This window comes from Oncorhynchus clarkii, chromosome 12 (genome assembly GCF_045791955.1).
Source record: "Oncorhynchus clarkii lewisi isolate Uvic-CL-2024 chromosome 12, UVic_Ocla_1.0, whole genome shotgun sequence".
NCBI lineage: Eukaryota > Metazoa > Chordata > Actinopteri > Salmoniformes > Salmonidae > Oncorhynchus > Oncorhynchus clarkii.
Window position 1 is genome coordinate 21,689,580 of NC_092158.1, and position 14,897 is coordinate 21,704,476.

General features: G+C 43.6%; 2 protein-coding genes across 7 annotated transcripts in view; both read right to left on the reverse strand.

The window, feature by feature from the left end:
• The window catches only part of LOC139422873 (PDZ and LIM domain protein 5-like), a 119,227-nt gene that overhangs the window by 82,863 nt on the left and 21,467 nt on the right, over positions 1–14,897 (reverse strand). The gene's annotated exons all lie outside the window — the stretch shown is intronic.
• LOC139422872 (uncharacterized) lies at positions 9,507–14,634 on the reverse strand. The gene has a single exon (XM_071174303.1). It carries the CDS (start codon positions 14,286–14,288, stop codon positions 10,287–10,289), a length of 4,002 nt encoding a protein of 1,333 aa, XP_071030404.1. The 5' UTR covers positions 14,289–14,634; the 3' UTR covers positions 9,507–10,286.

The window sequence follows — 14,897 nt, forward strand, 5'->3', positions numbered from 1 at the left end:
TACCTTAACCCTGCACTTTGAAATGTGAAATGGAATGGAACACTATTGCTCTGTGCAGTGCAGGCCTTATTCCTCCTCTCATAAGAAACAGAGACATAGGCTGACATTAAAACACACACACAGTTTATCTGCCTATCTATTACATATACAGTCCAATGCCATGTGGGTGATCTGATCTTAGTGTCCAGTAATGGGATGACTCCACGCTGGAATGGAATGACATAAGCAATACCATAATAAGACATATGGGGTAGAGATGGCAACACCATAATAAGACATGGGGGTAGAGATAGCAACACCATAATAAGACATGGGGGTAGAGATAGCAACACCATAATAAGACATGGGGGTAGAGATGGCAACACCATAATAAGACATGGGGGTAGAGATAGCAACACTATAATAAGACACGGGGGTAGAGATGGCAACACCATAATAAGACATGGGGGTAGAGATAGCAACACTATAATAAGACACGGGGGTAGAGATGGCAACACCATAATAAGAAATGAGGGTAGAGATGGCAACACCATAATAAGACATGGGGGTAGATAGAGCAACAAATTGTATTGGTTACATACACATATTGAGCAGATCTTATTGCGGGTGTAGCAAAATGCGTGTAAATAAATGCTTGTTCACCCTATGTATTACATGTCCCTGCTAAAGGGTAAACCAAGATCGAGAGAGGAAAGAGGTGTGTGGGGGGGGTGGAGAGAGAGAGTGAGAGAGAAGAGGAAAACATACACTGTGCTAGTGTGCTGATCCTCGTCTAACCTACAGTAAACAGTGAGCAGACATGTAAATCAATCTCACCGTCGTTTAGCCTGCAGGAGAAACAAGAGTTCTGTACCCTCCTCCCTCTGTGACTGGATTAATGATCCATAAGCTCAATGGATGTGGTCATTGAATGAAAGCTGAGCTGATGTTACCTAAAAAGGAGTGTTGTAGCAGGAGAATTCACAGATTAGTGACACCGACACTCAGACACCAAGAATACTGTACTGTTTGTTCCCTTTCTCTGCTAATCACGAATGGAACACTTACTTTGACAGCATACTTGTCCGCATCATATTCAGTTGCATACCGTTATTCAGTACACACTGTACAGTGCATTTGGAAAGTATTCAGACCCATTTTTCCACATTTTGTTACGCCTTATTCTAAAATGTAATAAATGTATGTTTTTCCTCATCAATCTACACACAATACCCCATAATGACAAAAGCTAAAACAGGTTTTAGAAATGTTTGCAAATGTATTAAACCTTTAAAAAAGAACTACCTTATTTACATAAGTATTCAGACCCTTCGCTAACAGACTGTCATGTTCTGACCATAGTTCTTGTGTGTTTTCCTTGTTTTAGTGTTGGTCAGGACGTGAGCTGGGTGGGCATTCTGTGTTGTGTGTCTAGTTTGTCTGTTTCTGTGGTTGGCCTCATATGGTTCTCAATCAGAGGCAGGTGTTAGTCATTGTCTCTGATTGGGAACCATATTTAGGTAGCTTGTTTTGTGTTGGGGTTCGTGGGTGATTATTTCCGTGTCTGTGTTTGTTTCACCACACAGGACTGTTTTCGGTTTTCACATTTATTGTTTTGTATATTTGTAGTGTTTTCTCTGTATTCGTCTTTATTAAAGATGTTTAACCCTAATCACGCTGCGTTTTGGTCCGCCTCTCCTTCCCATGAAGAAAGCCGTTACACAGACTCAAAATTGAGCTCAGGTGCATCCTGTTTCCATTGATCACCCTTGAGATATTTCTACAACTTGATTGGAATCCACCTGTGGTAAATTAAATTGATTGGACATGATTTGGAAAGGTCCCACAGTTGATAGTGCATGTCAGAGCAAAAGCAAGCAAGAATTGTGCGTCGAGTGCAGAGACAGGATTGTATCAAAGCACAGATCTGGGGATGGGTACCAAAAAATGTCTGCAGCATTGAAGGTCACCAAGAACGCAGTGGCCTCCATAATTCTTAAATGAATAAAGTTTGGAACCACCAAGACTCTTCTTAGAGCTAGCCGTCTGACCAAAAAATCGGGGGAAAAGGGCCTTGGTCAGGGAGGTGACCAAGAACCCGATAGTCACTCTGACAGAGCTCCAAAGTTCCTCTGTGGAGATGGGAGAACCTTCCAGAAGGACAACCGTCTCTGCAGCACTCCACCAATCAGGCCTTTATGGTAGAATGGCCAGACGGAAGCCACTCTTCAGTAAAAGACATATGACAGCCCACTTGGAGTTTGCCAAAAAGCACCTAAAGGACTCTCAGACCATGAGAAACAAGATTCTCTGGTCTGATGAAACCAAGATTGAACTCTTTGGCCTGAATGCCAAGCATCACATCTGGAGGAAATCTGGCACCATCCCTACGGTGAAGCATGGTGGTGGCAGCATCATGCAGTGGGTATGTTTTTCAGCGGCAGGGACTGGGAGACTAGTCAGGATTGAGGGACAGATGAACGGCGCAAAGTACAGAGAGATCCTTCATGAAAACCTGCTCCAGAGTGCTTAGGACCTCAGACTGGGGAGAACTTTTAACTTCCGACAGGACAACAACCCTAAGCACACGGCCAAAACAAAGCAGGAGTAGTTTCGGGACAAGTCTCTGAATGTCCTTGAGTGGCCCAGCCAGAGCCTGGACTTGAACCTGAAAACAGCTGTGTAGCGACGCTCCCCATCCAACCTGACAGAGCTTGAGAGGATCCGCAGAGAATAAGGGAAGAAACTCCCCAAATACCGGTGTGCCAAGCTTGTAGCGTCATACCCACGAAGACTCGAGGCTGTAATCGCTGCCAAAGGTCCTTCAACAAAGTACTGAGTAACAGGTCGGAATACTTATGTAAATGTCATATTTCAGTGTTTTTTTTATACATTTGCAACAATTTCAAGAAATCTTATTTATCTTCATCATTATGAGGTATTGTGTGTACATTGATGAAGAACATTTTATTTAATACATTTTTGAATAAGGCTTTAACGTAACAAAATGTGGAAAAGTCAAGGGGTCTGAAAACTTTCTGAATGCACTCTACATACCATATTCAGTTACATACATGCTAAACACACACTAATACAGTCATTTCCTGGTCTAACGCTACAACTTCTGGACATCATCTCAGACCAGACATCAGCTCACATTTCAACTGGAGAGCTCAACTCATAACTCGAAATGGGACCATTTTTGTCCACCGTGAAGTTTAATTTAAAAGAAAAGTCTTTCCATTTCACATCCCCATCCATATATATTTCACATCCCCATCCATATATATTTCACATGACGATGCAGATGATGTAAACATGTCTTTACTCCACATCTGATACAGACTCAATGATCAGAATCCCTTTTAAAGGCCCAATGCAGCCGTTTTTATCTCAATATCAAATCATTTCAGGGTAACAATTAAGTATCTTACTGTGATTGTTTTCAATTAAAATGGTCAAAAAGAAACAAAAATAGTTTCTCAGCAAAGAGCAATTTCTTAAGCAAAAAGTTTGCTAGGACTGTCTGGGAGGGGAAAACTGAGTAGGGCGGGGAACACTGAAAACTAGCTGTTATTGGCAGAGGTTTGGAACTCGCTTTCTTATTGGTCTATAAACTAATTTACCGCCTGGTGATGGCACCAGGCAGGCCAAAACTCCATCCCACCAAAAGAGGCTGAAATTTCAGGCGGCCTTTCCAAACAGCTCTTACACTAAAATGACATTATCATAATTTTCACAATTTCACAGTATTATTCCAACCTCATAATTTGGAAATATACTGTATATAAAACACAGGAAAATCACATTTTTGACTGCACTGGGATTTTAAGGAATAACTCCAAACGCTGTGGTTGTGTAATAACCCCGTAGCGTCACCATGCTCCATTCCATCTCTGTTTGATTTATTACTCAGGTTCCTCCTCCTGCTTTGTACTGTGTTATTACAAAGCCAAAGCTATGTCCTGGTTCTATTGAGATGACAGAGACAAGCTACAACATCTCCCTGTCAACCTCCTAACTCTAAGGAAAACATATAATGTGGCCAGTAGAACATCTGAATTAAACAAACTACAGGCACAGTAGCTAGCAGACTACAGGTCAGACTCAAATGTCAAACCGATGCTGTACTTAAGCTAGCCACTTCCAATTGTAGTCCTAAAATCGAGTGTGATAGGTGTGTGTGAACGATGTCGAGCCCTCATTGGCTGTCAGATTACAGAACCAAAACAGTCCATCAGGAAAGCAACAGACAGTGTTCTGGTTAGAATGTAGTCCACCCTGCCCTATTACGGGTTCATTATGCCTTAATTACACACAATATAACTAAAACACTATCCATCATAACAGTACAATGCCTTTTTATCATCACAAAAATAACAAAGGCAAATATGCACCCTAACCAATTATGTCTCATTAGCCCTCAAGAGTCCTGAAGAACAATCGACTAGTCTGCTGCAGTCTCAGGCACTATGTTATCTTTAAATTGTGTTTTTCTCGCAGTCTATTAATAGAGAACCTACTGGAGCCATGGCTAGACTGTTGACAGACGTTGTAGTAGAGAAGTAGAAAAAGGGCTTGTTTGCCAAAATCTCACACTTTCCCTTTAAAAGCGCTTCAAGGCAGAAATATATATTTCTGGGAGTGGCAGCAACAATTTAGCAGCGGCGGGGCTAAATGAGTATACAGACAGACGTTTCCACACAAGTGCCTTGTAATGGTTGACTTTCCTACTGTACTGTATGTACAGCCAGTCAGTCAAAGGTGTTCCAAAATTTTGCACTGACATCTGGACATTGACTTCTATTCTGGTACTGAATATGTTGACTGATGATACAAACATGCTTAAACTTTGTTTTACCAATCAAACAGCTATAAAGAGGTGGTTGTAACAAGCTCCCCATTGGATACAGTCTTGGCGAAGGGGTCAAAAACAAAGGCAAACAAATTACAGCTGTAGTCACAACAGCTAGGATGGAATGGGCCTTTGGTATGATAACTGTTGTTCAGCACTTACAGCTAGTCTGTCTCTAGGCGGACCAGAGCGAGAGAGCAATGGGAGAGAGACAGGCTTGTCAGTTTTGTGTAGAGAAAGGGCCCAACAGTGGAATTACAGACAACGTTAAGGTACCAGCAGCCAGCATTATGGTTGTTTTAAATAGTTGACTTACACTAACATTCCTCAGCTGAAAGCGAGAGAAGATTGGGCTGGGTAACAGAGGGTTCGAAGAGAGAGAGTCAGTCCTGTCTGAGAGGAAAGGAAAGGCCGATATCATCACAAAAAATGTAATGTACTGCTACAGGGGGCCAGAGAGTTTTGACGTAGGATGATTGTGAAGGTCACTTCTAGTAACTTTTTAAAAGGACATTTTAATCCAAAATGCATGAAAATGTAATTATGTTGACACGATCTGAAACAAAATTGATGTGTGCCACTGCATTATTGGGAAATTAATAAATCAATCAAATGTATTTATTAAGACCTTTTTCATCAGCCGATGTCACAAAGTGCTATACAGAAACCCAGCCCAAAACCGCAAACAGAAAGCAATACAGATGTAGACGCATGGTGGCTAGGAAAAACTCCCTAGAATGGCAGGAACCTAGGAAGAAACCTAGAAAGGAACCAGGCTCTGAGGGGTGTCCACATACTTTTGGCAATGTAATGATGAGGAGCAAGCGGTGGCTCTTTGCCCGTGGCTCTTGCAGTCGAGACCAAGTTTTGAGAATGACACAAATATTAATTTTCACAAACTCTGCTAACTCAGTTTGTATGATGGCAATTTGCATATACTCCAGAATATTATGAAGAGTGATCAGATGAATTGCATGTAATTGCAAAGTCCCTATTTGCCATGCAAATGAACTGAATCCCCCAAAAAAACATTTTTACTGCATTTCAGCCCTGCCACAAAAGGACCAGCTGACATCATGTCAGTGATTCTCTCGTTAACACAGGTGTGAGTGTTGACGAGGACAAGGCTGGAGATCACTCTGTCATGCTGATTGAGTTCGAATAACAGACTGGAAGCTTCAAAAGGAGGGTGGTGCTTGGAATCATTGTTCTTCCTCTGTCAACCATGGTTACCTGCAAGGAAACACGTGCCATCATCATTGCTTTGCACAAAAAGGGCTTCACAGGCAAGGATATTGCTGCCAGTAAGATTGCACCTAAATCAACCATTTATCGGATCATCATGAACTTCAAAGAAAGCGGTTCAATTGTTGTGACGAAGGCCGCCCAAGAAAGTCCAGCAACTACCATCTCCTAAAGTTGATTCAGCTGCGGGATCGGGGCACTACCAGTACAGAGCTTGCTCAGTAATGGCAGCAAGCAGGTGTGAGTGCATCTGCACACACAGTGAGGCGAAGACTTTTGGAGGATGGCCTGGTGTCAAGAAGGGCAGCAAAGAAGCCACTTCTCTCCAGGAAAAACATCAGGGACAGACTGATATTCTGCAAAAGGTACAGGGATTGGACTGCTGAGGACTGGGGTAAAGTCATTATCTCTGATGAATTCCCTTTCTGATTGTTTGGGGCATCCGGAAAAAAGCTTGCCCGGAGAAGACAAGGTGAACGCTACCATCAGTCCTGTGTCATGCCAACAGTAAAGCATCCTGAGACCACTCGTGTGTGGGGTTGCTTCTCAGCCAAGGGAGTGGGCTCACTCACAATTTTGCCTAAGAACACAGCCATGAATAAAGAATGGCACCAACACATCCTCTGAGAGCAACTTCTCCCAACCATCCAGGAACAGTTTGGTGACGAACAATGCCTTTTCCAGCATGATGGAGCACCTTGCCATAATCCCATTGAGAACTTGTGGTCAATCCTCAAGAGGCAGGTGGACAAACAAAAACCCACAAATTCTGACAAACTCCAAGCATTGATTATGCAAGAATGCTCACCCGCGATGTGGTGGGCCACACAAGCTCACAGAGCGGGAGCCGAGTGCTGAAGGATGTAGCGCATAAAAATCATCTGTCCTCGGTTGCAACACTCACTTCTGAGTTCCAAACTGCCTCTGGAAGCAATGTCAGCACAATAACTGTTTGTTGGGAGCTTCATTAAATGGGTGTCCATGGTCGAGCGGCCAAACACCAGCCTAAGATAACCATGTGCAATGCCAAGTGTCGGCTGGAGTGGTGTAAAGCTCGCCGCCTTTGTATTCTGGAGCTGTGGAAACGCGTTCTCTGGAGTGATGAATCACGATTCCCCATCTGGAAGTCCGACAGACCAATCTGGTTTTGGCGGATGCCAGGAGAATGCTACACGTGCCTGCCCCAATGCGTGTCAACTGAGAATAATGGTCTGGACTGTTTTTCATGGTTCGGGCTAGGCTCCTTAGTTCCAGTAAAGGGAAATATTAACACTACAGCATACAATGACATTCTAGACAACTCTGTGATCCCAACTTTGTGGCAACAGTTTGGGGAAGTCCCTTTCCTGTTTCAGCATGACAATGCCCCATGCACAAAGCAAGGTACATACAGAAATGGTTTGTCGAGATCGGTGTGGAAGAACTTTACAAGCCTGCACAGAACTCTGACCTCAACCCTATCGAATAGGCCTAATCGCCCAATATGAGTGCCCGACCTCACTAATGCTCTTGTGACTGAATGGAAGCAAGTCCCCACAGCAATGTTCCAACATCTAGTAGAAAGCCTTCCCAGAAGAGTGGAGGCTGTTATAGGAGCAGAGGGGGAACCAACTCCATATTAATGCCCATGATTTTGGAATGAGATGTTCGACGAGCAGTTGTTCACATACTTTTGGCTATGTAGTGTACGTTGTAACTTGTCACTCAGATCTTAAAAGGAGAGTGCGAGATTTGGTCAATTAATCCATTTTTCTACTTACCCACAGTCAGATGAACTCATGGATGCCATTTTTAGTTTGACTGGTTGCAGAGAAATAAAAACGCTATGCATCGGCTTAATTGCAAAAATCTCACACTATCCTTTTAAAAGTGCTTCTAGGCAACCATTTTGTAGCGGCAGGGCTAAGTGAGTAAAGAGGAAACACTGAATCCCTCTCACTTCAACATGTCTGTCCCAACATCTGGTGAAATAGAAGAGAAAGCCTTGGTATGTTGGATGAAACATTCAGAGTTTTTCCTTTGCTTTCAAGAAAGAGGGCCAACAGAAGACGATACCAAGACAGCTAAACCAATCATCATCAAGCCTTTTCTTTCCCTAATACATACCACTTTTAGAGTAAAACCTCATCTTCATCTGTGGGACACAAAGGGAATGCTGTCCCCCTACCTCGTACATATTTTGAAACATGGATGTATCAACTTCACACCAGCTCTCCAAAAGAAACAGTAGCCGTTTCAAGCTGCGTATGTTGGCCCCTGCCGCTGCTCTTTGTCAAAATGACATTTCCAGTCAGTGGGCTGAGTGTGGACCAGCACATACAGACCAGGGCCCATTCCTCCTGGTCCTCATGTCTGGAGGCAGGCCTGGAAACATGACACATTGATGCCACCACGTGTCTCTGATCATGTGATGGTGGAAATATATCCCAGGAATGTCACTCTCTGACCAATGAAGTGTACATTGGTCACCATGGAAAAATGACAGGGCAGTTTTTTAATTGTCACATATACCGGATAGGTGCAGTGAAATGTGTGGTTTTACAGGGTCAGCCATAGTAAAGTGGTGCCTCTGGAGAAAATTAGGGTTAAGTGCCTTGCTCAAGGGCACATAAACAGATTTTGACCTTGTCCACTCAGATATTCGGAGCAAAGCCCTTTCGGTTACTGGCCCAACGCTCTTACCGCTAGGCTACCTGCCGCCCAAAGCTTGTGGCTTTGCTCACCGATACTGTGGTGTTAGTTCTGACCACCAGTGACTTAATACAAGCCTTTTCATTCAGGTCATGACGCTCACAGGAGATACACTGTGGAAAAGTTACCAAATAACACGTAACAATAACCCACAGAAGAACTAAAAATACATATTTCACAGTGGCTGAACTTGGTGCTTTTATAGCCGTTCACGGCTCTGTAACATTGGTTTTGACACTGAAACATTATGAGTGCTGTCGTTTTCCAGAGGCTTACTTTATTTTTACTGTCGGAGACAACATGTTCTGGCTTCACGATTTTAAAGAGTAAATTAGCCATTGTTTTCACTGAGAACACATTAAATATCTAGTTCTAGTGTGTAAGCCAGGTAACAAAAGAAAATGAGTTACTTCTTATTGTCTCCTAACATTTAACTGCCAAGTCGATTGTGGTTAATAGAGTAAGGAAGGAGTCTGTTTTGTATTTATTCAGACAGTACCATTCATCTATGTCCACATGCAAAGATTGAAATGAAATGTTGTTTCTCTAGGAGTCTCTGGGAGATTACATACTAGAGATGCAGCATAATTCAAAAATACTTATTTTCAAATGGATGGTTGTTAAAAACCTATTGTTTCATACACACTATTCTGTCCTTGAGTTGCGTTCCCATGCAAAACTAGACAGATAGCTAACAACTAAGTCTTCAATAAAACTCCCAAGGCGTGACTTTTCTTGAATGAATATATTGAAAACGTTTATGTTGTGAAACTGCAAAATACAGAAAAGAATATACTTTAGTATTCAATTCACACCGACAGTAGCTGTACATTATACATTTGAAGTTGCATAAATACAAAGCACGCGCTAAGGTACCATGCATCTGGCATGATGCCAAATCATATAGCTAATTGTTACTCATATGGTAATTAGCTCCTTTCATTACTCTAATAATGTACAACCATTTATGTAGAATAACAAAGCATATTACACTAGGAACAGTAACAAACTACAGTATTGTATATTTTACAATTCGTTTGCATGACGCACGAGCAAAGTAATACAGCTAACGACATACATGAAAAGCATTGCAATTTGTGAGTAAATGCAACCAACATTGACATGTAAGCAACTCTATCAATAACAAGATTATAACCATTAGCTAAATGCTTGAATTGAACTTACAAACAAATATTTTCCAAGGCTGAAGCGTGACAAGAAATAACTACATTGAAAGACCTGCACCGTAGCGTTGTTTGTAGCTGCTTCTATGCGTGCAGAACAAATTCTCTACTTTCTGTTTGCGTAGTCTTTCTAAGTACCAGAAACATCCACTAGGGGGCAAATAACACCATTGCACACAATGAAAATCCAATTGAACCCTTGTAATAAAATAATCTGTTACCTTCTAACAGGATGGCAGCACACTCCCCGCCTGGTATAATGAAATTGTGCCACTATGAAATAAAACATATCAAGAAACAAATAATGCCCTTTCTATTTTTATCTTTTGTCTCTAGGATGCTTCAGAAAGAAGAACAACAATCTCTGAGATTGGTCTCAGAAACACCTTAGCAGCTCCTTGCTTGACAATTTTTAGTTCTACTTTCCTAACCTTTTTGTCACTACTGGGAAAGGTTTTTACCACAAGCCCGACTGGCCAGTCATTTCTGTGTGCCTGACTGTCTTTCAATAAGACAACATCTCCCACTTTTACATTTGGCTTTTCTGCTGTCCATTTTCTGCGTCTCTGCAGCGTTGTCAGGTACTCCTGTCTCCACCTTTTCCAAAAGGTGTCAGCGAGACACTGGACTTGCTTCCACTGTTTTCCACGAAGGTCGTTCATGCTGAAGTATCCAGAAGGGGCTGAGGTAGCGCTGGTCTTTTGTGTAAGTAACATTGAGGGTGTGAGAATGGTAGGCATGTCAGGGTCGGTTGATACTGACACTAAGGGTCTCGCATTGATTATTGCCATAACTTCAGACATAAGAGTGCTCAAGACCTCATGTGTGAGACGAGTGGAGCCCGTCTGAAACAGCATAGCATCAAGAATACGTCTGGCAACCCCAATGAGTCTCTCCCAAGAACCACCCATATGAGACGAGTGTGGAGGATTAAATATCCAAGTACATCCCTTATCTGAGAGGTATTTAGTCAGTTCTGAGTCATTTGTGTCGATACCCAGTTCCCTGCAGGCACCTATAAAGTTTGTACCTCGATCAGAGCGTAGCACTTTTGCTGGACCACGGATAGAGAAAAAACGCCTCAGCGCGTTGATGAAGCTGGATGTGGACATGGATTCGATAAGCTCGATATGGACTGCTCTAGTAGACATACATGAAAAGAGCACCGCCCAGCGCTTGGAGTCTGCACTACCACCTCTAGTGCGACGAGTTATGACATTCCATGGTCCAAACACATCAAGTCCAACGCTGGTGAATGGTGGTTCAGATGTGAGTCTGTCTGCAGGCAAGTCAGCCATTTTTTGGTCAACTAACCTCCCTCTAACCTTGCGGCAGGTGACACACTTGTGAATGATACCAGAGACCAGACGTTTGCTCCCAATAATCCAGAAGCCTGCTGCTCGAATAGCTCCATCTGAAAAATGACGGCCTTGGTGAGCCACTTGCTCGTGATAATGTCTTACCAGCAGAGTGGCAACATGATGTGTCCGTGGGATGATGAGAGGATGTTTTTCGTCTTGTAACATGTCGGCGGAGGATAAGCGGCCTCCCACCCTCAGCAACCCATCCTCATCAATCACTGGGTTCAGCTTTTTGAGTGTACTTTGCTTTGGGAACTCTTTTCCTTTTTCAATGCATTTGAATTCCTCTCTGAAGGCTTCATGTTGCACACAGTGAATGATTGCTGTTTTTGCTTGTAACAACTCACTTGTACTGCGTGGTTTATTACAGTCATGCCAGCCTCTGCAGCTGTTGTTGTCTGCACCTTCATGGAAGGATCTGGCAACATGAATGAGTCGTGCTGTGGCTCGATTGAGAGCTTTCCAGCTTGAGAACCTCTCAAAGCGATGAGAGCCGAGTTGAGCTCCAGAAACTTTAGAGGCAAAGACAGTGACGTCTGGTCGAATCTCTGCATCTTTGTGAGGCTCTACAAGGTCCAAATTGATGTTCTCAGGCTTACTCGAGTTTGTTTGGGTCAGGAACGGTGGACCTGAGAACCAACTAGTGTGTTTTAAGAGCGCAGCAAGTATGGGCCTGGTTGCATGGTCTGCTGGATTGCTGTCAGTGTTTACATAGCACCACTGATCTGGATGGGTAGACTTCCTGATGCGAGTTACCCTATTGGCAACATAAACGTAGAATATTTTGGTGACATTGTGGATGTAACCGAGAACTATCTTACTGTCTGTGTAGAACTTGGCTGCATGTACATCAATGTCCATTTCGTCTTTGATCAGTTCATACATCTCAACAGCTAGCAAAGCCGCACACAGTTCTAGGCGTGGGATAGTGTGGGCCGGACGAGGGGCCAATTTTGATTTCCCCATGACAAATCCAACATGGCATTGACCTTCCGAGTCAATAACTCTCAGGTAGGCTACTGCTCCTATGGCTACTGTAGAGGCATCCGAGAAGATGTGTAGCTCTCTTCTTTGAGTGGTAGACAAGGAGACTGGGATGTAGGTCCGCTGAATATTCATATGTTCCAACTCCATCAAAGATTCCTTCCACATTTTCCATTCCTCTTCTTTTTCTGTGGGAAGAGGGGCATCCCACTCACTCTGATCAGAAGAGAGTTCTCTGATTAAGACTTTACCTTGCAATGTTATTGGAGCCACGAACCCAAGGGGGTCATAAAGACTATTCACTGTGGACAGGATGCCTCTCCGCGTAAAAGGCTTCTCATTGTGGGACACCTGGAATGAGAAGCTGTCTGTTTCCAGGTTCCAGGAAAGTCCCAGACTCCGTTGAAAGGGAAGAGGATCCACTCCTAGGTCCAGATCTTTTAAGTCTTTTGCACGGTCCTCCATAGGGAAGGCTTCCATAACTGTTTTGCTATTGGATGCAATCTTGTGTAGTTTCATGTTGGACTCCGCCAACATTGCTTGTGTTTTTCTTAGAATGTTGATAGCTTCTTCTGTAGTAGCTACTGATGTCAGACCATCATCGACGTAGAAGTTCCTCACTACATATTGCTTGGGTTCTGACCCGTGTTCCTTCTCACCCTGTAGCGCTGCTCGTCTCATGCAGTAGATGGCTACGGCTGGTGAAGGGCTGTTCCCAAATACATGCACTTTCATCCTGTACTCAGTTATGTTTCTATCTGGGTTGTTGTCTTCATACCAGAGAAACCTTAAGTAATCTCTGTGATCCTCACGTACACCAAAACAGTAAAACATTTGTTGCACATCTGCTGTTAGTGCAATGCAATCCTTGCGGAAACGCATTAGGACACCCAAGAGTGTGTTGTTTAAGTCTGGACCACTGAGCAGAACATCGTTAAGTGACACGCCTTGACACTTAGCACTGGAGTCAAATACTACTCTTATTTGTTCAGGCTTTTGTGGATGGTAAACACCAAATATGGGCAGATACCAACGTTCTTTGTCTCCCTCTAGTGGCTGTGAAGGTTCGGCTTGGTCGTTATCCAGCATCTTTTGCATGAAGTCAATAAAATGACTCTTCATGTCAGGCTTTTTGTCTAAAGTCCTGCGAAGTGATGTGAGACGGTTCATGGCCTGCTCCCTGTTATTAGGGAGGCGACGTCTAGTGGGGCGAAAGGGTAGTGGAGCCACCCAGTTGTTTCCATCATCCTGGAAAACCTGTTTGTCCATAATGTCCAAGAAGGCTTCGTCCTCCACTGATGGTGCTGGTTTATCATCGTCTTGTGTTTTGTCGAACACGGAACATCCCAGGCTGTCTGTGTTCACAGTTGTGATTGGATCTCTCGAGTGCACTGTAGAGGGAGAGATGTGTTTCTGAGCTACGCTGTTGTAGTTCTCTTTTACCTGGATGATGTCAGGGCAAGGGCTCAGATAGGATGTGCGACCATTTTGAAGTATGTTTGTCCTGAACACGTTAACATTGGCTGGTCGGTGAGCCGTTCCCAGACAGACCTCACCCACGATGACCCACCCGAGGTCGAGTCGCTGTGCATAAGGAGTGTCGTGGGGCCCATTGATTTGCTCTCGTACCTTGTGTACCCTTAAGATGTCTCGTCCTAAGAGCAGGAGGATGGGAGCGTCTGGGTCCACTGCTGGAATTTTGTCCATAACTGGTTGCAGATGGGGATGATGATACGCAATGTCGGGGGAGGGAATCTCCATCCTATCGTCTGGCATCATATCACACTCTATCAGAGTAGGGAGAGTGAGCTGCATGTGTCCATCTATAGACTCCACCGTGAAGTTGACGGCTCTCCTGCCCGAAGTCTCTGTTACCCCAGAACACGTCTTCATGGTGTATGGAGCAGAGTTGTCATTGATGTTGAAGAGACTGAAAAACTCTGTCTTGGCCAGAGATTTGTTACTCTGTTCATCAAGCACTACATACATTTTGACAGCTTTCTCTCTTTTCCCAGCCGGATAAGCTTTGACTAGGCATATTTTTGAACATGATCTTGGATTGACTGCCTCACCACAGATCTCTGTACACTTTGAGGTGACAGATAGAAGAGCATCGTCACCTTGCTCCCCACCATGCTCTTTCTCTGCTGTAGCGGTGTCTGTATATGAAGGGGCTGGACCTGGATGCAGAGCAGCAAGATGCCTGTCGCTGTCGCACTCAGAGCACTTGATTGAAACCTTACAGTCTTTAGCTCTGTGTTGAGTTGACCCACAACATCGGAAACAAATGCCATTGTCTTTGAGATATGATTTGCGCTCATCTAGAGTTTTGTATCTAAACCCATGACACTTTTTAAGAGGATGAGGCTTGTTATGTATTGGACAGTGATGGTCAGGGTTTTCAACCTTTGTCTTACTGAGTTTGGTTTGGTGGTCTGAGGCCTCAGATGACACATCTGTCTTGTATACAGTCACAGGTGTCTTGCTGCTGTACCTGGCAGGTTTCTCACTTTTCATGGGCACCTGGTTAGTTGAGGTGTAGAGGGTGAAGCTGGGGTCATTTCTAATTTTCGCCTGATTCCTGATGAATCTCGAGAA